The sequence below is a fragment of the Pseudopipra pipra genome, chromosome 8 (genome assembly GCF_036250125.1).
Source record: "Pseudopipra pipra isolate bDixPip1 chromosome 8, bDixPip1.hap1, whole genome shotgun sequence".
Lineage (NCBI taxonomy): Eukaryota > Metazoa > Chordata > Aves > Passeriformes > Pipridae > Pseudopipra > Pseudopipra pipra.
This window is the reverse complement of record NC_087556.1, coordinates 37,271,467-37,298,028: the sequence shown is the minus strand read 5'-3', so window position 1 is coordinate 37,298,028 and position 26,562 is coordinate 37,271,467. Positions and strand designations below refer to the sequence as shown.

Sequence of the window (26,562 nt, the reverse complement as noted above, 5' to 3'; positions counted from 1 at the left end):
ATTAGAGAGTTCATACACCTGAGTGAGAACTGGTTCATGTCAGCAAGCACTTTGCCCACGGCTCTTGGCTGGGGTCACAGTTTGTGTTACGACTGTTGCACAGACAGCAGCTCGTCGATCGAGTTCACTTTGCCTTCCCGGGTAATTTTGTTAAACACTCGCTGGTGACTGTGACTTGATTCTGTTCGAGAGTTATTCTTTTGAAGTGCTTTTCTTTTCTTTAAAGAAATAAAATACTCTGAAGTTAATCAGGGACCTCGTGTGCTTTTTTACACGTCACAAGGTCATGTATCTTGGGCTCATGACAGGATTGCAAATGGAGACAAAGTGGTCAGAGGCTGCACTAATCCCTGGCATGAGGGATATGGAGGAGCAGTGAGTAAATCTGGGCCTATGTTAAGTGGGTGGGCAAATGCTTTTGAAAAAATCCTCTAAATAGCCTGATCCCTCTTTTCCCTGTGTGTACCTGGCTAACATTGTTTTGTGTTCGCTCTGTGTGCTCTGGAGCTGATCCTGGGATTTTTGCCTTCCTGAGAACCACAGGAAGAGAGACACTGTCCATGTACCTGTGAAAATATTCCTTGGATTCAGCTGAAGAAATTTAAATAATCCACCCTGCACTCTGTTTGGGGAAGTCTACCTGCCACAGAAATACTTTTGAGATTTCCTTGAAAAAATCATGCCAGATATAGATTTATATTTTGCTTGTTTGCTTTCCTACTAAATACTGCTGTCCCTCACACTCACACATGCTCCCTCTGCATAAGCCAAATATTTCTCTGTTTGAGCTCTGGTGCCACAGTGATGGGCACAAATAACAAACAATACAGCATGAAATGCAACAAAGCCTTTCAGCAGCAAATAGCTTCAGAAAGGTGGTTTGTTTTCATTGCTTCAGTGAAATTCAGCATTTCAGTGAAAACAAGCAAGCAGTGTCTCTGGGCAGCACACAGCTTAGAACAGCTTTGGTGTAGCTGGAAAAAAAAAGAAAGAAAAAAAATCCCACGCCAGTTTTTATATTCAGGCTCACTGTATATATAGATGTGCATATGAATGATTTTTAACTTGTCCTGTGCAGTGAGACAGGTGGTATTCCCTCCCCTTTGACAGAAATGCAGATGAACATGTTTTAGTTTGTTCTCCTATAGAAGGGAGGATGTTTAGGCTTTCAGGAACCCCACGCTTTTGAGATGCTGAAAAATTCAAAGGAAACAACAAATTGCCTCCCTCTCTGTTAGGGTCCAAGGTTCTGACCTGAGTCACAAGCAGAGACTGAAACAAGACTGTGATAGCCCTGCATGGGACTGGAGAAGCCCTGGCTTTTGCTCCAACCCCAGCCCAGAAGCAGCTTCCGATACAGATGTGGGACAGGTGGAATTTGAAGAAGACAGGAAAAAAAAAAGAATAATTTCTTGAAGTATTTATTTTACTTGAATGCTTAGACAAAACCCCTTCACACCTCAGGGCACATCCCCTTTTTTGGAAATCTTCAGAACTATCAATAATAATAGTAACACAAATAAAAATGTCTAGTTCTTTGCATGTATACTGAAGGCTGCAAAGCTGTAAAATAAGGACTTCTGCTACAGCGTCAGCAATTTAGCCTGATGCTGGTTTAAATTGCCTTAGATGAGGAGCAAAGAGCTTACACTGACCACAGCTCCAACCCTGAGACTGCAGGTCAGGCCAGAGACCAGGGAAAAAGGGTCTCAGAGCACCTGTGTGAGGGGACAGGAAAGCCCCTGCCATCTCTGGTTAAAATAATAGAGTAGCAGGGAAATCTCTTTTAACAGAGGGCACCTGAGACAGCTCTGGCAGGATATATTTGTGCTGGTGTTCCCATGGCTTCAGTGTAGCAGTGTAGCAGCAGATTTGGGCACTGAAATGCCAAATCTGGCAGGGAGATCCCTGCAGGACAGGGCAAATTCCCCACACAGGTCAGGCCCACACCGGACAGGGGAGACCAGGGAAAGTTTGAGTGGTGGCAATTGCCTCCTTGGTAAAGGCAACCCAGGCCAGGGCTGCTGTCTCTGTCCAGGGCTGTGGATGATGCTGTGCAGTCCATGCAGGCAAGGCAGAAACTGAGAACTCCCCTGTCCCTCAGGGTCTCCCTGGCAGATCTGTTTTGTCACATTCAGCTCTTTTGCTTTTAACAACACTTTTCCCTCCTCTCCCCTTGAAGTTTTCCCAACTTGACCAGCATTTTCGATGTCACTTCTTCAAATGTCACCCGTGATCCTGTCCTTCACTCAGGTTGCCCTTCATCAGATAATTTTTACACACTTTACAAAAAAAAGCAACAAGCAAACCAGTGCTGCCAGCACACCCTTCCCTCTTAGTCTGGAGCAGTGCATCTGCCCTGGCTGGGATGGGCTCATGGCAAAGCCCACTGGAGGGGTGAAGCCGTGGGAAGAGCAGGTGCCCCGGTGCTGGAGGTGGCTTGGCCTGGGGAGCCGGGGCACTGAGGGCACTCCTGGGAACCGTGGGGTCTGCCCTGCACTGGCTGCCCAGCAAAGGGTGCTCAGGGCTGGGCTGCCAAACAGGATGGAAACAAGAGCTGTTTAGCAAATACGTACAAATATCTATATTTATGCACACAACCATATGTATTTTTCCATACCTCTGTGTATGTGTATTTACATGTGCTTGCAGGGATACATGTGGACACACACGTGTGTGCACCCCTAAGTGCCTGCCAGGCCCGGCAGCCGCCACAGGCAGAAGAGATTGGAGGTGAGCGGGTCCCTGCACGGGGTGGCAGAGCCGGTGGTGGCACCTGACACACTGGGCACCAGGATGGCCTCCCTGCAGGGGAACGGCGCCGCTCCAACACGGACACAGACACGGACACGGCAGTGGGATCGTGTCCGCGGGACCGGGGAGCGCTAGGAGGGCCGGGATGGAACCGGGGAGGGGACTGGGAATGCCCCAGACTGCCCCAGGAGGAAGAGATCACCCTCTACCAAGTGGACCTCACAGCTCTCCGCTCAGAATGAAAAAATAAAATTAAAAAAAAAAAAAAAGAAAGAAATCGAGAGGGTTATGTAGGGACAGGTTTGGGGTTTTTTTGTTGGTTTTGTTTGTTTGTTTGTTTGTGTTTTTGGGGGGTTTTGTTGTTTTGTTTTTTTGGTTTTTTTTTTTGCAGCACACATATTAAATGAAGGCAATTTGGGTGCCATGAATATAAGACGAAAATACACCTAATTCTGTCATCATATAGATATAATATATTTCACTCTCACCACATAAATACAAAACATCCAAATATCCAAAACATTCAGAACAAAAGTTAGTAGCAAGGGCTCAGCGCTCGATTCATTCATTATTTTTTCGACTAGTTGCCTAGAAACTTCAGACGTAAATAATTTACAATAAAATTACTATTTTCTTTCCATCCAGCTTCTTCTGTCCAGTTCTGGTCTATAGTTAATTCTATATTCTACAGCAACCATTCCACTTTTCATATTTTTTTTTCTTTTTTGGTTACAGTTTGGTGGCACGTATTTATACAGTTTGTAAACGCCATGGGTTAAAGTTCAAAGAAAGAAAAGAAACTTAAAACCGAAGTAAATAATTTTTTCCCCAAAGAACTAGCTAAGTACAGCATCCCTTTTCTGGCAAATTCAAGTACCAAAATTGAACAGGAAATATTCGATCCGGAATACTAGAACGTGAAATACATATGTTCGTGGAGAAACTAGCAGTAAGAATTATGAAGGAAAAAAAAAAGGTTGTTACATAGATGTGTTTTAAAGTACAAAAATAACAATAAAAGTTACGCTTTTTATATTTTATGTTCGTTTCAAATGAAGTGTGAGCAATATACGAGAGCGTATATTATTTTAGGAGCAAGGAAGGCTACAGGGTTTTTTGTGTTTAGATGCACATTGAAATTATTCGGAAAAATCAAATAGAGCAATAAAAATAAGAATTACCATCGCAACAGATCTAGATACAAGTAGAGTTGCGAGTTCCATGATTTATCTGCAGACTTGTTTTTGCAGATAGGGTCCGCGGGACTGGCCCGTGGGAATTCAAAGGAAAACTAAAGGAAAAAAAAGGGGGGGGAGAAGGGGCAGTTGTGTTATCTCGAAGGAAGAGACAATTTAATTCAAAATTTCTGCAGCCACTGGTTTCTGTCTCCCCGCTTCGTGACTGTATTTTTCAGTCCGTTCCGGCCCTTCCCACGTTCAAGATTTACCGTGAAAAACAAAAATTGCTGGAGGTTTTCCTGACTGGTGTTCAGGGCTCGGTCGGCAGCAGGGGACTGTAGTGCAGCGAGCGTGGGGGTAAACGAGGGCCGCAGGTGGGGCCCCAAAACCTTTGTGCTTAGAAATCACTGAGTCTGGGAGACACAACAACAATTAAAAAAAACCCAAAAACGAACAGAAAACCCTCAACAACCACCCCTCAAAAAAACCCAAAAGCAAAAAACCGAAAACGGGCATCACCTGGCAGCTCCATCCTCCTCTCTCCGAAATCCTGCTCCCTCGCTAAAGCGACCGAAGGGAGCGCGGCCGCTCTCCCTCTGCGGCCCTTCCCCAGACGAACGAGCGGGACACCCCTCTCCGTACGGACAGACGGACAGATGGGCCGAGGGGCAGGGGGGGCGCGGGGGCCGCCCCGCTCCTGCCGGGCCCCGGGCAGGCTCCCAAAGCCCCTCGCCCCGTTCCCGTTCCCGGCCCGCGGGCTCCGGGCCCCGCTCCGCCCCGGCCCGCGCAGGAGCCGCGCCGGGGCTCGGGGGCGGCGGGGAGCGCGGGGGGGCGGCTGCCGGCCGCCCGTCCCATAAATACCGCCACAAATAGAGACTATAAATATAAATAGGGGGGGAGAAGGTACTTAGAGTCAGTCCAGTGCTTTTTTCTCAGCGCTCTCTTTATTGTTGGTCCGGGAGTAGGGCTCGAAGGCGGACGAACTCAGGTAGCGAGCCGACAGTTCCTGCAAGTTGCCCGCCAGCGAGCCGGCCACGGCCAGGGGCGCGGAGGAGAGGCGGCCGGCCACCGAGCCCAGCAGCGCGGGCACCGGCAGCCCGAACAGCCCGTGCCCCGCCGCGGCCGCCCCGTGCAGCGCGGCGGGCGGGGGCGGCCCGGGCGCTCCGGTGGCCGCGGGGGGGTGCGGGGATCCCCCGCCGCCCGGAGCCGCCGCCGAGGAGCCGCTGCCCGCCGCGGCCAGGCCGGGCCCGCGCAGCGCCGAGCCCAGCGCGCCGCTGGCACAGGGCGGCAGGAGCCCGGGCAGCCCCGGCGGGGACAGCAGCCGGCCTTGCTCCAGCAGCCGCAGGACGCTGCAGGTGGCGGCGGTCTCGGACACCACCGACCGCAGCTCGGAGTCCTTGCCCTGGTCCTTCTTCTGCTTGGTGCGCCGGTTCTGGAACCAGACCTTGACCTGCGGGCCGGGGAGAGAGGCAGGGTCAGCGGGGCGGCGGGCGCGGCGCCCCCCGCCAGGTGCCACGGGACCCCGGCGCGGCTCCGCGGGGCGCGGGGGGTTGCGGGGGAGGGAGGGCGGGAGGGCCGACAGACACTTGGGAACGGGGACCGCTTCCAAAACGCACAAAGCGACACGCACAGAACCCGCATGGCCTGTCTGTGCCAGGTTTCAGAGTGCCCCGAGGCGGGCCAAGGGGGATGCAGGAGCCCTTAGCTCTGCGTCTTTAACCGGACCTCTCTCACTTTATCCTATTTTAGCTGTCGGCCAGCAGTTCTCTGAGAGCCGTATTCAGACCTTTCCCCAGGGCTTTATTCTAAGCCGGCTCAGCCAGTGCCCTGGGCACACCGCGGCCCCTCACCCTGCTCGCAGGGTCCCCGCACGCTGCCCCCGCGCTGCTGCCCGCTCAGCTCTGGCTCTCCCTTTCATGGGGGTAACAGCAGCAACGTGCTTCTTCACTCGTATCCCAACCTGGACACTCTCTCTCCACCTCCCAACCCATTTTAAATAATATTCAGCTTTAAAAAGAAATCCTGAAAGTCACTCAAAAAAACCCCAAACCAAAACCAAAACACAACAAAAACCACCGGTGGCAGATTTTGTAACCTACGAGCTATTGAACTTGTCATTCCTCCCCATCAAGGAAAGAAAAAAGCTAATTGACGTGTCAGGGGAATTTATTGTTATATGATGTTTTGAGGAAATATGAAACCGGCTTTCAGAAGTTTGGACTTTTTAGATACTTCCCAGTGCTCTCACATAATTTTAACCCGCGTGGCCGCCCCCGGCCTTTCTGCCCTGGAGGTCGGAGGGGCGGTTCTGGCCCTCGGACACACAAGGAACTCAAAATACGGCCCAAACTTCAGCCCTGTCCCCGGATCTCTCGTACCCAGGAAAGCTCAGACCGAATGCCTCTAACCCTGCAGCCCCGAGAGAAGGAGCCCGCCTGCCCCTCCGGGTTTGAGCGGCTGTATCCCTCTCGGCCGCTGCTCTCTTCCCCCTGGCCGCAGCAGCGCATCTCCGCGCCCGGGGGCGGCTGGCCCCGCGCAGCCGGGGGGACACCGAGCCCCGGAGGACACCGAGCCCCGCGGGGCCGGGCCGGGTCCCTGCGGGCCGGAGGTGCGGGGGAGCCGCGTTCGGCCCGGGAGGGGTTTGGCTTCATGGTTCAGATCCCTCGAGCCGCGCCGCCTCGCTCACGGGGAGAGCCCCCGGGGGGCTGCGTGCGGGGATACGGGGACCCCCTTTGCCAGCAGCTGCCCTTCCCCAGCCTCACAGAGCTGTAAGTCCCTCGCCTCAGCCACGAACCCCCCCGGCTCCTTCTCGCCGGGGAACTGCGGCCCTCCCCCCGCCACTGGACACGCGTGGGCACCTCTGGGGAAGCTTCGCCTTTCCACGGCCCCGCGGCCCTGCCCGACAGCCCCGGGGGCTGTGCCGCGGGGTCGGCCTGTCCTGGGGCGCGCAGGGCCGGGGGGATGCCCGGGCCGGGAGGGGGGTACCGCGGCGGAGGGCAGGGCAGGGCAAGGCAGCGGGGGCTCCCCGTCCCTCTGGGGTTACCTGAGTCTCGGAGAGATTGAGCTGGCGGGCGAGCTCGGTGCGCTCCCGCCCCACGACGTACTGGCAGCGCTGAAACTCCATCTCCAGGCGGTAGAGTTGCTCGGCCGTGAAGGAGGTGCGGGTCCGCTTGGGACGGTCCAGATCAAGCCCCTTAGGCAGAATAATCTCTCGGATTGAACCTTTGGCATCTGGCAAAGAAAGGCGCACTCAGCTTCATACCCAGGCAACCCTCGTCTCCTTTTTTTCTTTTCTTTTTTCTTTTTTTTTTTTTTTTTTTTAAATTTTTCCAACGGAAAGAGCCGTCCCCATCGCCTTCAAGACCGAGACTCTGGTCGGGATGGAACAGGATCCCTGTGATTGTGGCACTGCACCTGGCCGTTACACCCAAGGAAGGAAAAAACCCACTACCCACAACAGAGAAGGAAGGAGGGGGTGATGGGGGCCTAGAGCTTTATAATTAATCCCCTCAGTCCATTTAAAAATTAGTTTGAATATATTGCTCTCACAGTACAACACTGCGGCATCACCCACGGCCCTTCTGGGAAGCTGGGGAGAGAAAGATCCTCCAGGCCATGCTTTGTGCCTGGAGTGCAGGGCTACTCTTTGTTCCCCTTGGGCTCCGGGTTAGGACTTGCTGGCAGCCACCACATGCACCTCGACGCCTCCAAAAATATAAAACCATCTTTTTTTTTTTTTTTTTTTTTTTTTAATATATATTTAAAACAAATTTCCCGTGCTGCGGGGAAAAAAAAAAAAAAAAAAGAAAGAAAGAAAGAAAAAAAACAGGCAGAAGCTTTCTGGGCAGAGGCAGCGCTGCCCTGAGCTGGCTGCCTGCCACCGTGAATGTGGGGACACCTCCAGCCCACCTTGCACTGCTACCCACACCGCTTTGGGGTTTTGGCAAAGAGGAGAAGCAAGGGGGCGAAAAAAAAAAAAAGAAACCAAGGCACCAACCAGCCGCAGAAACCTCAGTTTTCTGGTAGCCTCAACTGAAGGAAAGCGGGACAAATCTTATTAACACGACTGTCAAGCTAGAGCCAGATTCAGGTTACCTTAAAGCCTTCCCAACTTTACTTGCCGTAATTTTACCTCCTCGGTACGTTTTAAATCAGAGACAATCACATCATTTTAATCTGACCCCTCTCTGGGTCAGCCAGTGGCGCAAGGATTAAATCTGGCTTCCAAGGCCTGCTTCCCACCGATTTTGTTCCAACTCTTTTCTCTCCCTCCTCCCCCAAAACGCACCTTAATAAAACTGAAATTTCTTCAGGTAAATTAATTTTTTTTTTTTTTTTTTTGGAGGGGATGCGAATAGGGTAATTTAATTATTTAAGCCCGGAGGAGGGACGAAGGTTGTGAAAAAAATTGACATATAACTATTAAAAAGTAGTATTTATACAGCCCTTCGTCCATTCATTTTAAAGGCTGATGGTTTTAAAAACAGCCCTTTCCTCTGGGCGCGGAGAGAGAGGGGGTACAGCGGCAAGCCCCTGCCCTCCGAGAGGGCCTTGCTGCCCGCAGCCCCGCGCAATCGTCCGCGGCGTGCGGGATGCGCGGGATGCGCGGGATGCGCGGGATGCGCGGAAGGAGCGCCCTGCCTGCGGGGCAGAGCCGCGGCCCCCCGAGGGAACGCTGTCCCCGGGGGCTCCCCGCGGGGACCGGCACCCCAGGAAGGCTGGAAAGCAGGAAAGGAAAAAAAAACCCAACAAACAACCAACAATAAGCGGGGCTGGCCCGTGGCGGGGCAGCGCCGGGCAGGAACCGGCGCGGCTTAACTTTTCCCCAGGCGCGGCGGAAATTCAGCCGATAAAGCCGCCGGGAGCGGGGCTGCGGGCACAGCCCGCCGGGGCAGCGGGGTGTCTCCCCCGCAGCCCTGGGAAAGGGCTTCAAACCCAGGGCCGGACCAAAGGCAAAGCAACAAAACAAACCCATCTCCCGGGCGTGAGCACGGCTCACCTTCCCCCACCCTCGCCAAACACCTCAAACTCATACCTCTAACTAGGATCCTCCTGCAATAGTCCGGATCAGCCGAACTAGATTTACTTTTATTACAACCTTCCGTAGCTGCAGAGGCAGAAAAAGTCCCTTGCTGATCCTTCAAAAAAGAAGTAGAAATATTTCCTTCAGACCCTTTGCTTTCCTTGCCCTCTTTATGTCCGTTCTTCGAGACCCGGTTAGCTTCAGCCTCTGAACTGCATCTAACGTCCATTTTGTCTTGTTTCCCAAACATGTAGTGCAATAAAAACAAAACAAAAAAAACCAACAACGATAACAAAAAAATTACAGAAGAGTAGAAGAAGAAGAAGACGAAGTCTATGCTGGATATTGCACGGCTTAGGGTCAGATCGGTGGGGATCTGTAAAGCACCTTGAGTAAGGAAGATCGGTTTTTATCCCACTGGAAAAGCAGCGGCTTCCTCAGTCTCAGCGTCCTAATGTGACTGTCCGGCTTCCCAGAGCGCCCAGTGATCAGGTACTCAACAGTACAACTCTAAAATGATTTAATGTCTGCCTTATTACAGAGACATGTAGTTGTTAGACACACAGAGGGACGCGCACTCGCTGTTTCAATTGATTACGGGTAATTTTGCAGCCTCCACATTTAGGTTACCTCATGAATACACTAAATTGTTTGGATAATATATCAGATCGTAATGGATGGTTTGTGTGCTTGTCCCCAATCAAGTAGAGTTTAGCCAGTGAATAAACTGAAATGATTGGTCTTGCTTTCAGGAAACACACAATCAAAAGACTGAGACTTCCAGAAAAAAAAAAAAAAAAAAAAAAAAAAAAAAAAAAAAAAAGAGAGAGGAAAAAAAGGGTGGAGGAGAGGGAAAAAAAAAAACTTTTGACAAGATTCACCCTGAATTGTTAGCACCATTAGCAGCCATTATTAACTTTCTTCAGTATGCCTTTGACCTCCCGATTATATAGTGGCTTTCTCCAAAGCACGCCAAATAAATCTGAATAAAGCTGCTAGGAAGGGCTGGAAAAATGCAGTTGCAGGGGGGTGAAGAAAAAGCAAAAAAAAAAAAAAAAAAAGCCCCCTGAATTCCAAATAAACAAACAGATCCCCAGCACGCACACACACAAAAAGTTCTTCCTTCAAGCAGATCTCTCCAAGGAAGCAGGTTATCTTGGCCAGCAGAAATCCTCGTTATCACATCTCCCCACAGACAGCCATCTTAAACTCCTACCTCTCCTTATTTCAGTCCCGATACTTGCTTTTTGTGCTTCTCCCTCTGTGTGTGTGTGTATGTGTGCGTGCATGTGTGTCTGCTAATTCTGCACCTTCGCAAACACTGAACCTATTCGCAGAGCCTGCTCATTGAAAAAAAAAAAAAGAGCCAGCTTTGTGTGTAGTGGATCCAGGAGGGGGGGAGAAAGGGAGAGGGGGAGAAAGAGGGAGAGAGAGAGGGAGGGAAGGAAGGAGGGAGAGAGAGAGAGATAGCCCGTGAAAAATCTCAACTGCGTGATCCACTAAAGGAGAAAAAAGTTTTACTCTAGCTATTCCATTGTCTCTGCTACAATATCTCTGAGAACCGCAACAGCCAGTAATCCAATAAGACCATTGATTAGGCTACAATGATTCAATTCAAGCAAATGGCCTTGTGCAAAGAGCATGCTCCAGTCCTCCTTGTCACCTTGCAGGGCAGAAGCCCTCTTCATGCTGCTCTCCTTATTCATTCCTTTATGGGAAATGTAGAGCAAAAGGAGTGAAAGATGGCAATTATCTAATTGGACTATTAACAAACAATTCTCTGAGTGTGGCTGTCTGGCAGTGGTTCTTGGGTGAGGTGAAAGGCCACATGTTGCACTGGCCCCATTCACAAAGAGTTTAGGGGCCTGAGAGGGAGAGAAAGAATTTTCCCTGAGAATTTTTCACACAAATGGCGGTGTATCCATCAGCCCTGCCGTTCCCTGCCTCGTCCTCCTGGCCTGCCCGGGCCACTGCCTGGGAATGTCGCCCACCTGGAGCGGGCAGGGGCACCCTGTGTTTTACTGCAGATGGAACCAGTGGGTGGGAGCAGCACACGGCACCCTTGCCAGGGCTGCTCAGCCCCATGGGCCTCATCCTGCTTCAGCTGGAGGAATAAAACCACCCTCACCCCATGGGAGCCAGTCTTTGTCCAAGGCTGGGTAATGGAGTGAAGGATCCAGTGCTGGGGCTTAATCAGCATAAACAGGAAACTCAGGGGAGGCAAGAAAAGAAAAGGGGGGGAAAGGAAAGGAAAGGAAAGGAAAGGAAAGGAAAGGAAAGGAAAGGAAAGGAAAGGAAAGGAAAGGAAAGGAAAGGAAAGGAAAGGAAAGGAAAGGAAAGGAAAGGAAAGGAAAGGAAAGGAAAGGAAAGGAAAGGAAAGGAAAGGAAAGGAAAGGAAAAAGAAGACTGAAGTTCATAGGTACATTTCAATGAATTTTCTTTAGTGAAAATCTTAAATCTTGGTCATTTTTCCACAAATCACAGCATCATTTATTTATATTGCTGTTGTCTGGAAAGTCAAATTGAGACAGATGTGGTGCCCTGAAGATTTTCATCAAGCCCTACCATTTCAACTATATTTCTACACACAAGTGGACATGGAATGTGCTTATTATGGAACGGGTTTTATTTTTCCTTACAATCAGTGCATCTCAGTGGTCTGTTGTCATTAGTTACTACTTGTATGGCAGTCACACCCGGGGCCCCAAATAAGTCACAGCCCTATTGTGCAAGGCTTCATGCAGATATAGAGAGAGGATGGAGTGAGTTCACTTCCTCCATGGATTTGCAGTGCTGTGCAAAGGCCTGTTGAGTGAAGGGATGCTCAGGAAACAGTACATTTAAGTGAGATTCAATCCTTTGAGGGGAGATGCAACAAGTGGATGCTGGTCAGTGAGAATATTTTTCATGTGGCTGAAGTATAGGCTGTGCTTAGCAGGTAAGCTTTGTTGTGTGATACAGACAAACATATCCATGGATATGTATGCATAGGCAAAGTAGTATCAAGAGTCCTGGCTAGACATGTTTGTTTAATGCTAAATAAAACAAAGTTCTGTTTCAAACATTTTTACGTAACAGATTTTATTTTAGACAGAATAGGCATGGTGGTTCTCATAAAAGGTCTACTGTGAAATACAGAGAGCCATTATAATTATATTTGCATAGATGTGTGGGAGTATGTATGACATTTCCTCCCATGCTTTTCGTTATGGTAATGTCTAGGCATAGGCCATAAAATAAACATGGAGCTATTGAACTCAATTACACTGGTTGAAGCAGAATATCTGGAGATTAAATATTGCACTTGTGTGATAAGCTGGCTTTTTTTTTTTTTTTTTAACAAGCACCTGATTCAAAGCTCAGTAAAGACCAGGGGAATTTTGTTCTACTTGTGTAATATCTTAATAAATACGTTGCAAGCCTCTTTTTGTTCATGGAAGTCAGTGGTGTAAAGAGGTTTTTCCCTATTGAACCAGTTAAGTTTGCTTTCACACATTATGAACACAGTACTGTTGAAGATGTGGAAATTCAAATAATGAGCCTAATCCAGCAGCAAACCTGTAGTGAGCAGACAAGCCTATCCACACACAGCTCAGTTACTTTGTTTGTGCTCTGCTCATCTACAACAAATAGCAATGCCCAGAAGAGCATCAGGAAATTCAAAATTTTACCATTTATAAAAGCAACATTTTCATTAGTCTAGCAGTCACTAAACTTCCTTTCACCTGTTGTAATCAATTCCCCCCCCCCCCCCCTTATATGGTTAAAATAAAGCATTATTGAATGTTATGATCTTTCAGGACATAATATGTCCCCTTCTTACTGTCATAACTCCAGGGATCTCTGTAGCTTCAGCATGCTTACATCTACACTTGTGTGTCACTGGATAAGCAGATTAGGGGTTACTTCCTTTCCCTTTAAATAATGCTTAAAATTACTTAGCACACTATGGAGGTACTCCCTGGCTCTACTTTGCTTTGTAGGCCTTGTCACTTTTCAAATACTGTTTTATTAGTTTGAATTAGCATGCATAGGACTGAAAAAAATCTATTTCTCATTGACTGCCACTATTTATATTGTTTTTATCTCTATTTGATCTCTAAGGAAAGATATGCATTATTGCTATGACTTCCTATACTCTTCTTTGTTGCTCAAACAGTTCTGTCTTCAATTATCCTTAAGGCTTGCACGCCAAGCTGGTTATCCCAGTCTGAGCATGGTGCTGAAGTGCTATTGGGCTTCAGTGCATATGCTTCAAGTTAAAAGATTCATCAGAAGGTTCCTGTGTTAACTTAGTATACAACATGGATTCCTATCCAAATATGATTCCTCATTAGTACAAGCTTTTGTTCACTTGGAGAGTTGGTTCTTGCCCTCCTTTGCTATCCCTGCATTGCAGAGTCATCCTACTAGACTTTGTCTTTGGGGGGTGTTTACAAGTCTTAGCTGAAGGTGAAAACAGAGCCAGCCCAGCACTCGCAGACAGGGAGGTTCATCTAAATATCTCACAACCTGCTCTGCTGTCTGTGACAGGCACCCACTGCTGCCCAGCCAGAGCAGATGCAGGAAGAGGAGCAAAGGTTTCCACAGCACTCTCCTGGCCTCGAGCTAAAATGGCATGGTTCAGAGATCTTCTGAATCAAAGATCTACCTCAGTGTTTGATAGCCCTAAGGAGATTTTTCTTCCATTAATTTGCCTGATTATTTTGATTCAGATTATAAATTTACAGATGCATTTGGCAGGTAGCTGCTAGGCATTTTTTAGATACTTGTTTAGCACAGGGGATATGAACTGGTACCTTGGGGCTGAATATCTCCCTGGTTATTTCCAGTTAACAGGAAATATGGTAGTTACTCATCATGATAATGTGGTAATGTCAACAAGTTGCTAGAAAGAGATCCTACCAAACATACAGCACCCTTGGTCATTGTTAAAGGCAAATGAAGGAGAAACAGAAAAACCTCATTATTATGTGACAAATGCTACATTTCTCTTGGATAGGATGTTTCTGTGCAGTGTGAATGACACTCTGTGAGTGGAGAAGAACATTATTTTCATCAAGACAGGAGGTTCACCGGAATGTTCTTCTTTTGCCAAGTCTCAGTGATGTGTTAATCAACAGGAACATCAAGCAGCTTCTTGAAACAAAGTGCACAGCTTAACTAACAACTGTGCTGCTCTTGCAGTTCCTCACTGCCAGGGAGGAAAGTGCCATACAACTGAAGATGAACTCTGGACATTTCAGCATATACATAATACTGTGTATTTGGGGGACATTCAGGAGGCACATGCTAAGCCCTTAATTGAAGATGGTCATTTGTTCTAGTGAGAATTGGCTTCAGCTCCTGCAAGTGAGCCTAGAAAATGGGCCTCTCCCCACACAGATGAGCAGTATCCTTCAAGACAGGACCATGCCTTTATCTGGAAGCTTTACACTATCTTTGAAGGAAAGAATTGAAGTCTTTGACTCTGTTCAGCTTTCTGTGTGAAGTGGAAGATACAGTTGTCATGTTTGTGATAACTTACATGGCTAGAAACAGCTCTAATTCCACTTTTCCTGGACTTTCTGAGGACTGATGCTCAGGTACATTTGTGTTGTTTAGTTGCATGTGGGTCCTTGGGTTATCATATAAGATGTACAAGGTGTATTTGATGTGAAATCTAATATGTACAATAGCAAAACAAAGACAATTTCTCTCTGTTTGGCAACAATACCATACATTGATATAAAGTATGGATGTAGCTCTGTTTCCAAATAGGCTTCATCAGCTCTTATGCAAGTGTGCTGTTCTTCATGCCAGTGCCCTTTACATTCCTTCCGTTTTGCAAGACAATGGTCCAAAATAAATGAGCACATACAGAGATCTATTTAAAATAAAGTATCAGTTGGGGATGATAAATGTTAGTCCTTGTAGCTCTTACATTCCCCTGCTTTACTATGCTCCTGATCACTAGCCTGGTGCAGAATCCTGAACTAGCTGCTTCTTAATTTTCCAGCATACTTTGCCAGTAATTGCAGTATTGTCTCTTCCAGATACCAAACCAAGCATATTGGCAGGACTCAGCAGTGCTGTTCTGGAGGCCAGTAATAATGAGCATGGGTATCACACATGTATCATGATTAATCATGTTGTGGTCATTATGAGATGCTCCTCACAGTTATCAATCTGGACAGTAGATTAATACCAAGCTTCATTGCCTGTATCATGCCCATGGCATATGCAAGCCATCTGAACAGTGCTGAGACATGATTCTTTTCCTGGGGAAAAACTGTGAGTTAAGAGAAAATGCTGATTGTTCTCTGACACAGATTGAGAGCCTTTGGTTTCAGTCTAAGCCATGCACTGGCTCCCTCTGTAATCATCAGTACTGAACACCAACTCCCTCTGCCTTCATTTCACCCAATCCTGAGAGGAGGGTGAGCTTTACCAACTTGCTTTGAGCACTCATGAGTATTTGCCACCTCAAAAGCTGTTATCCCCTGAGCCTTTACTATTGGTGCCAAAACTCTCACAACCATATTCTTCCACAGCCAATCCAAGCAAGCTTGAAGATTTAAACAAGAGAAGTTTGCAAAGGTGACAATTTCAGGGTAGTAGATATGAACTGTCCTCTTTTCAGTACTTGGAGTTTTAACACTGGAGATCTTTGCATCAAAAGCAAAAAAAAATCAAATTTTGGGTTAATTAATTTCTTTGATTTTGAAAGCTCAAGTCAGATCAGATTGGACACAAAGCGTGCCTCAAACACTCATAATCATGGTTCCAAGGAGCCAAGGGAGGGCTGTAGAGGACAATCTCATTGACCTGAGTCTGTTCCTTAGGTACCATCTAGAAACTGGAATCATGTGAGTGACCAGAAATGGTCCCTTCGCTCTGAAGTGAGATAAACTCTGCCATCATCCCAAGGCTTATATAGCCTGCTGTCCAATAGACTTGGTGAAATTCTTCTTGAAATGGTTAATTTTGATTTTTTAATTGCTGTTTTTACCTTATCACGTGATTACCATATTCTCCATGTGAAAATGGGAAATGTCAACAAGTACAAACCACAGGCAAAATCAAATCTCTTCTGCAAAGGTTTATCTATCCAGGTGCTTTGGTTACATCCAACAAATAAGAGCCTAAACAAGAAATTATTAAACTATAGGTCTTGAAAGTTCCCTCATAACATAAAGAGAAATGTGGCCACATTTGCAGGAAATTTTGGGACTGAATATGTAGCTTGAATACTGGCAGGATTTCGTAACCTGAAATATGGCAGTATTTCAGGTGGACCCCCGAAATAACAATTCAATATACATCCTAACACTTTGTCATGGAAAAGGATGGAAGAGGTTGGCAAAAAATCAGTGCATTTTGGTTTGTTAAAACCCATTGGAGATTGTGGGTAGATTTGGGGTGATTTCACTTTATGGTGAATACCTGATGGATTTAAACATACTGGGAGAGTGAGCATCACGATGGCAGACAGCTCTGGACATGGCTAAATGAAAAGTAATGCAAATCATCAGTGATTAGCTGTATAGCTTGAATAACCTGAAAAGCCCTGAATTTCCAGGAATCTCTCAGGAAAAAGAACTAGAAGTCATCAGTGTCTGATTTACCTCAATCAATAGCAGCAACTTAAAAACTAAAAAAAAAAAGACAGAAGGATATTTTGTTTTATTAAATAAAGATAGAGCAGAATGCCAAAAAAAGTGAGGATAACACGGGATTATGCCATAAGCACACATTAAATCTGTGTTCATTCTTTTTATCCTCTTCTCCTATGGGGCATATAGTGGCTTCAAAAAAAGTTCAAGAAATTGAAATAAGAAATAGTTACAGAGCTGCTAGGGTTATTGCATGAGAGATGGCAAAGTCTGAAATTATTTTGCTCAGAAAAAGGTTAAAATGGAGCTGATTGTGGAAGTTGAAATTCTCAAGCACTGAACATTGGACTTTCTTTTTATTTTGTCACATGAGAATAAGCATCAGGGTAAATTAAAACCCAGCAAATTTAGAATGAAAAGTAAATGCCCAGACACATGTCTCATCACCTGTGGGAGCTGCTGTTGCAGGAGGTTACTGAGGCAAATACCTTGGCCTGATTTTCAAGTGAATTGGACATTGTTAGGATTAACTCACTACTCAAGGTTGAAAACAGTGCTCAGCCTGATTGAATCTTACACCCTGGGCTGGGCACTGGCCACACGGAGGAGTGATGGAGGAGTGCATCAGTTTGGTGTTTAGTTTGTTCTTATCTGAAGTATCAGGAGTAGAATATTCTGTAATATATCAGAAAGACTGATGGCACTGGGTAGGAAAAACCAGAGTAGTACATTTGGGGTAGCAGTTCAATTAATCCTTATTAATGTGTTACTTGTGCCTCTGGTGAGACAAAAAGTTAGAGTGTGATCAGTGGAAGAGACAAGTAATGTGGCATAAGCACATCACAGGGGAGGTGGGAAAGCATTCAGTGAAACCATTTTATCTCGTGTCCCTTCTGTGGGGAAGCACATTCTAGCTTGAGCTTCAGCAGGACTAGGAAAGGCAAAGGTGGGAGGATTACTGCCTCCAAAATATGCTTCTACCAAGCAAATGGACACTTCCCCACTGGTTTTGTAGAAAGTCAGGCCTTTGAAGGTAGGAAGGTGCAAGACATACCTGACACACTGTGAGGAGACAAGCCATCCTCTGCAGGTGCATTCCCAGAACACGGAGCACAGCTCAGCAAGGGATGCTCTGGAAAGCCTGTTGGAAGTCTGGAGCACTGCTAAATGCTTTGGTACTGTGCTTTGTGGTTGAGCACAGCACAGGCAAGAACAAGGAGGAGAAAAGCAAGCAGAAGAGATCTTTTGCACTGAGGCACTCCCACAGACTCCTCTGACAAGGGGGTCTGCAAAGTTTGGAAACCAAACTCCTGGGGCATCTCTATGGCATGAGGCACATTCCCCCTATGGGTGCAAAAGAAGTATGATTTCTTATGTTGTCAAGTTCCCAGAAGGAAATAATCTATGTAAGAGAAGACAATCCCACCATCCCTGGAAGTGTTCAAAAAACGAGAGGATGTGGCACTGAGGACGTGGTTTAATGGTGACCGTGGTGCTGACTCGATGGTTGGACTGGAAGCTCTTAAAGACCTTTTCCAACCTCAATGATTCTATGATTTTAAGATACCCTGGAGTCTGGATCTGTGCTCTCTGAAATCTAAGACTCACTTTTGTGTGAAAGAAGCTGTGCTGGGCACAGAGCAGTTGCACTGTCAGGAGGGAGCAGTTTGACCAGAAACACGGCAATTTTTACCATATCCCTCAGTTTCCTGTTAATGCATATAAAGGAGTTTAGATGTTGTTATACTTTTGCTTATTCATTCAAATTACAGAGAGATGTAAATCTCAAATAATAATATGTTTCTAAAGACTGGGATATTCCTGGGGTACTGATTGTTTATTTTTATTGCTAGAATGTTTCTACCATCCAATAACACAAGACAAGTGATGTTATATTAATAATATCTAGAATCCCCATGTCCGTTTGTGCTCTTGATGGATTAGATGCTGTGCAAAAAGGCTGAGTAGGCTTTAAGATATTTACAACCTGAAAAAGACTAATTAGATAAGAGAAAAATATGGTTTACTTTACTTTTATAGATGGAAGGAATTATTATTTTTTATTTTATTTTATAGAAAGAAATAAAAAGAAGCACAGAGAAAGCTATGCTTCCTAGTGATGCCAGAGGGACTGAATGAGATCTTCAAGGCAGTGCTCTCACTCCAAGCCCATTCAGCAAGAAAAGAAAGAAACATTCAGGAAATAGAGGGATAACCAGCAAAGAAGCTGAATAACTGCCAAGCCCCCACTGTTGAGTTCTCAGGTGTAGAAATGATGCTATCTGCTCCCTGCCCTTTAATATGGCCCATACAACATCCACGGGGTGTCTGACTGGGAAGGAGAAAAGTTTGGCACATTTTCAAAGGGTGTGTTCTTGAAATACTGACTCATTTCCCCACATACCAGGTAAGAGAAGCCAGGTAAGTGCCCAGCCGTAGCAACCTTTTCCAGTTCAGGAGAATGCACAGCTTTGGGGACAGATTATAAGTTTTTTCCATGGAGATGAGGTGCTACTGATGTTATTAAAATTGCTCTTGATTTAGACTTCTGGCATATTAGGGTCAACTTCAGTGACTGCTCAGTTGACAGCCTATTACTTGGTTAGTATGAAGCTGTTCCATGCAATTTTCTGTCTCAGTTTTATCTTTTCATCTGTCATACCTTTATTTTCTCCTAGTGAAGTGCAGAGTTGGACCTTTTGGTGCCTGTGTCTTTTTATCATGGGAACTAATTCACCATTGTGTTGGCAGTGTTCCTACTGCTGTCAATGGGAATTATGTACTTTGAAGGGAGAATGAGGCCATAACTGTTTAAGAATTATGCTATTAAGACAGGACAAGGTTCTTTATTTTTATACAGTGCATTACATATGAAGAATCAAAACCGCTTTGTGGAGAAAAGGGATAATAGACTGTACTTCACAGAGCTGTTTGGAGTGATGCTCTGATTCAGAAGGAAAAGGACAAATGACTGTACAGATGTGAAGAGAATAGCAGAAGAGCTGGACATTCAAGGCAATAAAGCAGCCAGCAAGTTTCCTGACAGAATAGACATGGCAAAGGGGAAATGGAAAGATGAGCTACTGACAAGAGCTAAATGTCAGCTGGGCAAAAATGAAAAGATGTTGTAGAACTTCAGCCTAGAGTAAGCACTCAGTCCTCCTCCAGTGCTCAGCCTTGAATTAAGCAGCACAGGTTAGTGGACGTTTACATGGAACCTGTTTTGTCTCTGTTATCTCACCAGTCCACAGTCTGGCCATCTCAAGACACGAGCTGTGTTGGGGAGATGCTGTGTGGCACATGGGGCCGTGTTGTCACATCCATTCCTCTGGAGTCTCTTCAGTCAGGGAAAAGAGCATCACTCACCTGCCCAAGTTTGTTGATGGTGCCTTACTGGCTGTTGAGTTGTGCTGCAAACCTGGACAGCCACGTGCTGTGTCCTGGGAAGGCTGCTCGGTGTGAATTGCTGCTTCCTTACCAGGCAATGGTCCTTCCAGGCAAATGAACACCACATCAGGATTTCTTTTCATTTAATTACATTTCTAAACTTTGAGTACCCCCCTCCCATCCCCTTCCTTTTAGATGGGATCCATGCAGTTGCCTGCGATCTGACAGGAATAAAAGAGACATGGGCTTGCCCTGCAGCCCGTTCCACAGCCCCAGCTCGTGCAGCAGCTGTTTCCAGGCAGCTCTGCTCCTTCCAGCAGCGTGGCAGACACAGCACTCTGCCCATCCTCTGCTCAGGGGCCTCAGGAGCTGCAGGGAAAAACCATAGCAGTGCTGAGTTTGCTGCATCAGACAACCAGCCATGGTTCTACACAAACTGCAGCCACTGAAGCAGCTGAAATATAGATGAGCCCAAAGGCCATCTCTTCCTCGAGGAGGAAGTCTCGGGAGAGTCTGGAAGCACGGCATGTGCTGCACCTCCCTGACTGCATCCACCCTGCTGCCTCCCAGCACGTGCTGCCTGCTCTGCGTGGCTGGGGCTGGCACTCCTGCTCTCCTGGGGGCTCTTCAGCAGGCTGGAAACCCTGCCTGCAGCAGGGCAGGTGGGCCAGGCACAGCAGGCAGCACAGCCCCTGCCAAAGGAGTCCTTTAAGCAGATGGAGTGTCCAAATAAGACCATCCAACCCAAATGCATTTCATAGAAAGGGCCACACAGACAACCATCCCTCACAATACACTGTGTAATAAGGGTCAGCTTGCTTAGTTTAATTCGCTGGGATGATTTTGCTGCTGCACCTTCATCTGGAATAACATCCAGAATAGCAGAGCTCATTCTCAAAAACGCTAAGAAATGGTTGCATAAAGTTGCTGTTTGATTAATTTGAGCCCTAGGGCATGCAGAAAACTCAGGGAAACATTTTTTTTCCCAAGTAGATTTGCAGTGAATAATCTTTTCAAGTTTTTTTTTTTCAATAGAAGCAGCTTTCAGCATTTTGTATTATCAAATCCTTGTCCAAACATTTACTAGGCAACTGCAATGAGGCAAAGGAAATGTTAATGGTCTTTATTTTTGCAGAGGTGAGATGGAGCATAGGTAGGTGAAGTGACTTCCCTGAAGTCACTTGCTATTGAACTTGCAGCAGTGGAGTGGAGCCTTGCAGGGCTTTGTGGCTCAATTCCATGTTTGCAGCACTTCTGTCCTGAAGCCACAAGCAAAACAAATCAAACAATATAGACATAACATTTGAAATAACTCATATGAATCATTAAAAATTATTTCTTAGATGTTGGAATTTCCTTATTCACCCTCTTTTAAAATAGTATTTTTATGTAACATGCAACAAGAATCCTTTTCTGCTATATACAAAATGTGAGATCTACTATTGGAATGAAATGCAAATAAAACATTCAACGAGTTCCAATACAGCAAAGCACTTAAGTATGTGTTTATCTTTAAACACATCTGGGCCCCCATTGACTTTGACAGGACTACTCATATGCTTAAAGATAAGCCTGCTTTTGTTGGATTATGGCCCTGAGGATCTAAGTGCTGGGGGAATCATTTTCATGCTCTCCAGAAAGGGCTTTAAATCACTTTTGTTTAAGGAGAGCTAACTGGTTGGATGTAAACACACCTAACAAACCAATAGATCAAGATTAACTTTTATGCTGAGCCACTTGACATGTCTAGAAATTACTTACTGTTGAAGTTTGGTTCTTGTAGAAAATAACGATCCAATTATTTTTTAAATGAAATAGAGCTGCAGGAAAACCTTGATACCTCCACTTGGGAATTTTGTTTAAAAAAGAAAAGAAGAAGAAGGAAAAGAGAGACATAGCCATGTTAAAGGGAATGCAGTGTGCATGTCTGAAGGGCAGGAGAGTTAGGTGGATTATTAGATTTCAGCACTTGAAAGGAGAAGCAGTGTGGTACATAATAGGACTTTGACAGATCATCTGCTTCTGGTTTTGCTGTTTTGCTGGGGATGCTCTGAGATGGACAAAACAGACAGGCAGCAGGGCAATGTGACCCTAAAAAATAGGTTGTCTCTAATACAGTCTGTTTTATTTGTGGACATTAAAGAGTATAATATAAAGTCCTTGAAATCAGTGGAAACGCTCTCACTGACTTCAAGAAGCTTTGCCTCAAGCTCTGCACTGCTACCCGGGCACTCAGGTCTACTCAAATACGCAGATCCATACAGGTCAGCACTGCACATCCCCTTGGAAAGTGCAAAGGCACCGGGGCTGGGCTCTTGCTCCTGCCCATGGCATACACAGCCCTCCGACAGAGAAAAAAGTGGAAACAGCACTTCTGTCCCGGGGTCACTTCTTCCTGGTCCTGTGCAGGCTGTGGGACTCTGCCACGTTGGTGTGCTCTCCACAAGTGGGAGAGTGGTGCTGCCTCCCACCTGTCCATCACCTCCCAGTTCCTGTGCACCACTGCTGCCTGGGGCACGGTGGGGGCTCAGAACTGCAGTGCAGGTGCAACCCATGCACTTCAACTCGTTCCCTCTGGATGGGCCTTGAAAAATAATCATAAAGAGCAGTTGGTGGTGTTTTTTTTTTTTGTTGTTGTTGTTGTTGTTGGGCTTTTTTTTAAGTAAAAACCAGAATTACTAGTACTTCATGAAAGCATTGCTTTTTAAGCATTGCCACCTCTGCTCTGTGCCTCATCAGGAGTCTAGATGGGAAAAGCAATGGGAAATGCAAGATAAGAAAGCCCTACCATCTAGGCCAAGCACAGCAATATAACATCGCTTCAGCAGTAATGACAATGGAGAAGGAACAGAATGCTGTCAGGGGATAATGGTGCCCTGCTGGCAGCTAAATATGAAAGCCAAAGCAGAGACATTTATAAAATAAACAAGCATCAGGGAAGATGAGACATTTATTACAGAGCAGGAAATAGTGATCTTTGACAATGGTCCATTTCAGTTTCTCTCATTGTTACAGAAATATAGTGGTGTAAATGAATGCTTTGTCTCATGTATGATTTATTGTTTCTCAGGCAATTACTGGACTGTACTCGGTGTAATCTAGGGGAGGGAATTGCAGTCATCTGACCCAAGGGCTGCTTATGGGGGCAAGCAGGCCAGGAGGAGACATGTTTTGAGTCTAAACCTCTGACCACCACCAAAAGCAATAGGCCAGGCCACATCACATCGACTTATGACATGAGAGGTTTCACAGGATGACAGGAATATGCACTGCAGCACCGTGACACCAGTTTGGTGGCAGAGCCTGGTTGAGAAGTTTCTGCACCCCACTCCTGCACATCATCCTGCTGTGGCTGCTTCTCCCAGCAGTACCAGCTAGAGCATTAAGTAATTATATAAGAAAGCAGATGGAATAAAACAACACCAAGAAATGGCTGGATCCCCCCGAAGTTGGAGCCTTTGGTGTCTCTGTTGTACCAGCTGCACAGATGGGGTGTGTGCTGGAGGGACAAGCACAGGGGGCTGCAGTGAAGATGGAGAAGGGGATAGGAGATCCCTGTGTCAGGAGTAATTCTGTGAAGGAGAGGGGAAGGGAGACCATACCCTTAGTAAGAGGATAAAACCACTCTGAGACCATGACGTAAAATGTACTACCCAGCACAGAAAGGTCCCACATGCTGCCATGCCATACATTTATTCTCTGTGGGGTAGCAGCTCTATGTAAATGTTTCATACAGGAAACAGCAGAGAATGCAGCTTGGGCCAAAAGCAAACAAATTTACAACTTCTCCTATCATTTCAGATGAAAAAAAAACTCTGCAAGAAAGATTATGCTGTTTGCCATCAAGGTGTCAAACAGGGGAAAAGAAAAAGAGCAAGATTTTGGATAAGTAGTCAAGGTGCTGCCTGGAATGGGGTAAGAGCTGAACCCATACTCTTTTATTAACCTTCTATTAAAAAGGAAGAAGAAAATCCAACCCCAAAACACCCACACATTAAAAACACAGTAGGGTCATGGTGACAGGTGTACAAATGAAGAAGAGAAAACACATATTTAAATTGTCAGAGGGATGTGTGACTTACAGCTATAGGATAAAATGAAACATAAAGAAAGAAAATACAGTTGAACATCAGAAAACATTTCTTAGCGACCTCTTTTTAGTATATTTTCACTATTTTCTGACCTATCTGGTGGTATAGCAACCTTTTAAAACTGCAGAATAAGCTATGGATTGTTTTTAAATTTAAATCTAGACTGAAAAATGTAAGAAAATGCTACCGAGTGAGGATAGATTAAATATCCTAATAGACCATTTCCCTCTCTAATTTCCATTAAGGTGATTAGTTGGAACGTTGCTTGCAGCATATTAGCAAAAAACATTGCAAACACAGTCATATAGTGGATGCAATATCTTAAACTAATGTTTGTAGTAAGAGCAGTGATATAAAAATCCATCCCAGTTATTTTATTACTCTAGTGCCTGAGAGAATCACAATCTTCAACGTATGCATCTCGTAAGACTCCCCAGGAGAAGAGATTTGCATCAATTCTTTGAAAGAAAAGGAGCAAATATAAACAGGGATTTGGTTGTCTGGTGTGCAAGGGCAATCAGGAAAATTAATCTGAATTAACTGAAGCATGAATTTAATTTGGATCCTTCTGCCAAGTTACATTTTGCACATAATCCTCATTCAGAAGGAAAGCGTCTTCCATTGAGAGCGGAGCATTAGGCTCTTGCCGCGTACCTGTTGACATCGATATCCATTACCAGTTCAGCACGGATTAGTTGCACTGTCCAGCCACTATTAAATAGAGAATTTGTTTGCATTTTTCTATGCTTGCGGTTTGATGGGCAAGCTGCCAAGCATTTTAGAATTAACTACACAAAAACATCACCTCCTCTACGGTGAGGAAAACGGAACTGAGAGGGCTCCGTTTGATCCCCCAGTCCCGGGGAGCCGTAACTCACACATTGTAACGAGGGGCCGTCTAGCCCCCAAAACGGTGTCCGATTTGTGTGTTACACAGGTCACGGGTGGAAAATAAAATTACTAACACCCTTGGGATGAGGGGAAGAGTTAGTGCTTTCAAATAACTTCTCTTTTTAAGGTAATACTTTGAAGCCCCTGCCACATAAGCCCCGCCAGTTTACCTGCCCCCTCATTGCGGTGCTCCCTGCTCTGCGCGGCAGGAACGTCTCTTCCTCTCCCCGCATCCCGCTGCATCGGGCACCAGCCGAAGGTAGGGGGAAGGCTTTAAGAAAGTGTTTTATTGGGAAACTGGTGTTTGATGCTTGGTGTTTCTAGCTTTGTTTTAAACTGCGATAAATTAGTGCTAAGAAATAATTAAAAAAAATACCAAGAAAAAGAGAAATTAAAAGAAAAAGAGAAGGAAAAAAAGAAAAGAGAAGGGGAAAAAAAAGAAAGAGAAAAAGAAAACTAAAGAGAAAAAGGAAATGAGAAAAGAAAAAAAAAGAAAAAGGAGAAAGAAAAAGAAAAAGAAAAAAGGAAAAGGAAAAGAAAAAGGAGAAAGAAAAAGAAAAGAAAATAGAAAAAAGAGAAAACAAAAAAGAAAAAAATAAAAAAATTACTGTGGAGAAAAAAAAAAAAAGGAGAATAGGCAAACAAAAAACCTGTTCTGCGATGTTGGCGATGCCGCCGCCCAGCCTGACGCCGCTGCACCCCGGCCGCTCTCGGGCAGGGAGTGACCCCCGGGCCCAGCGCGGGGCGGGAGGGGAGCGGCAGGAGCTCCCTCCGTCCCGGGGAGCGGCTCCGCTCCCGCTCCGCTCCCGGCTCCGCGGGGAGGCCGGGCTGGGAAGAGCTGGGGAGACTCCCGGGGCGGCATCCCCGGCGAAGGGAGAGCGGCGGAGCCCCGGGACCGTCCGAGCCGCCCTCGGCGGGGCGGCGTTTCACCTGCCCGGACGGGCGCGGGGACGGGCGGTCCCGGCACAGCCACACTGCGAGGCCTCGGCCGGCTCCGGGCAGGGGCGAGGGGGCTGCGGGCGGCGAGGGGAGCCGAGCCGGCCCCTCGACAGCGGCCCCGCACTCAGGGGCGGCAGGCGGGGGCGGCGATTCCCGCCGGGACCGTAGCCCGTCCCAGGGCCAGCCTTCCCTCGCTCCCACGCGGCCCGGGAGAAGGCCCGTTCCCGGGGCAGCTCGGCCCGGTGGCTCCCTCCAGGACCCGTCCGGGCCCCGCCGGGCCGTCCGTCCCTCCGGGGGACCCCTCCGTCCCGGCACCGCCCTTCCCGCGTCCCACCCTCCGCCCGCCCCGCCCCGCCCGCGCTTCCCGTTTCCACGCGCGTCCCGCCCCGCGCGCCCATCCCGCCCTTCCCGGCGCATCCCCCGCGCGTCCCGCCCGGCCGCGGCCACCCACGCGTGTCCCTCCCGCCCCTCCGCGGGCCCTGGGGACGCTCCGCGCTCTCGCCCCTCGCAAAGGGAGCGGCGGCTCCCGGGATTTCCCGTCCCCCGTGCCCGGGGTCGGTGGGGAGCACCAGGCCGAGCTCCCGCGCCCGCCTCCCCCGGCCCAGCCGCTCCCGGGCGGGCGGGAGCCGCAGAGGTTTCTATTCAGGGCATAGGCACAATGGGGAAACAAAACCCCTTTTCCCCCCTTTTTTTTTCCTGCTTGC

The 26,562-nt window shown here is 47.0% G+C and overlaps 1 protein-coding gene across 1 annotated transcript; it reads right to left on the bottom strand.

Moving 5' to 3' along the window:
* Positions 1-3,204: 3,204 nt before the first annotated feature.
* VAX1 (ventral anterior homeobox 1) lies at positions 3,205-10,157 on the bottom strand. Its single transcript, XM_064663695.1, has 3 exons — positions 8,968-10,157; positions 6,976-7,163; positions 3,205-5,382 (listed from the first exon to the last, which is right to left on the bottom strand). The coding sequence occupies exons 1-3, from the start codon at positions 9,203-9,205 to the stop codon at positions 4,846-4,848; spliced, it is 963 nt and encodes a 320-aa protein (XP_064519765.1). The 5' UTR covers positions 9,206-10,157; the 3' UTR covers positions 3,205-4,845.
* Positions 10,158-26,562: the final 16,405 nt, after the last annotated feature.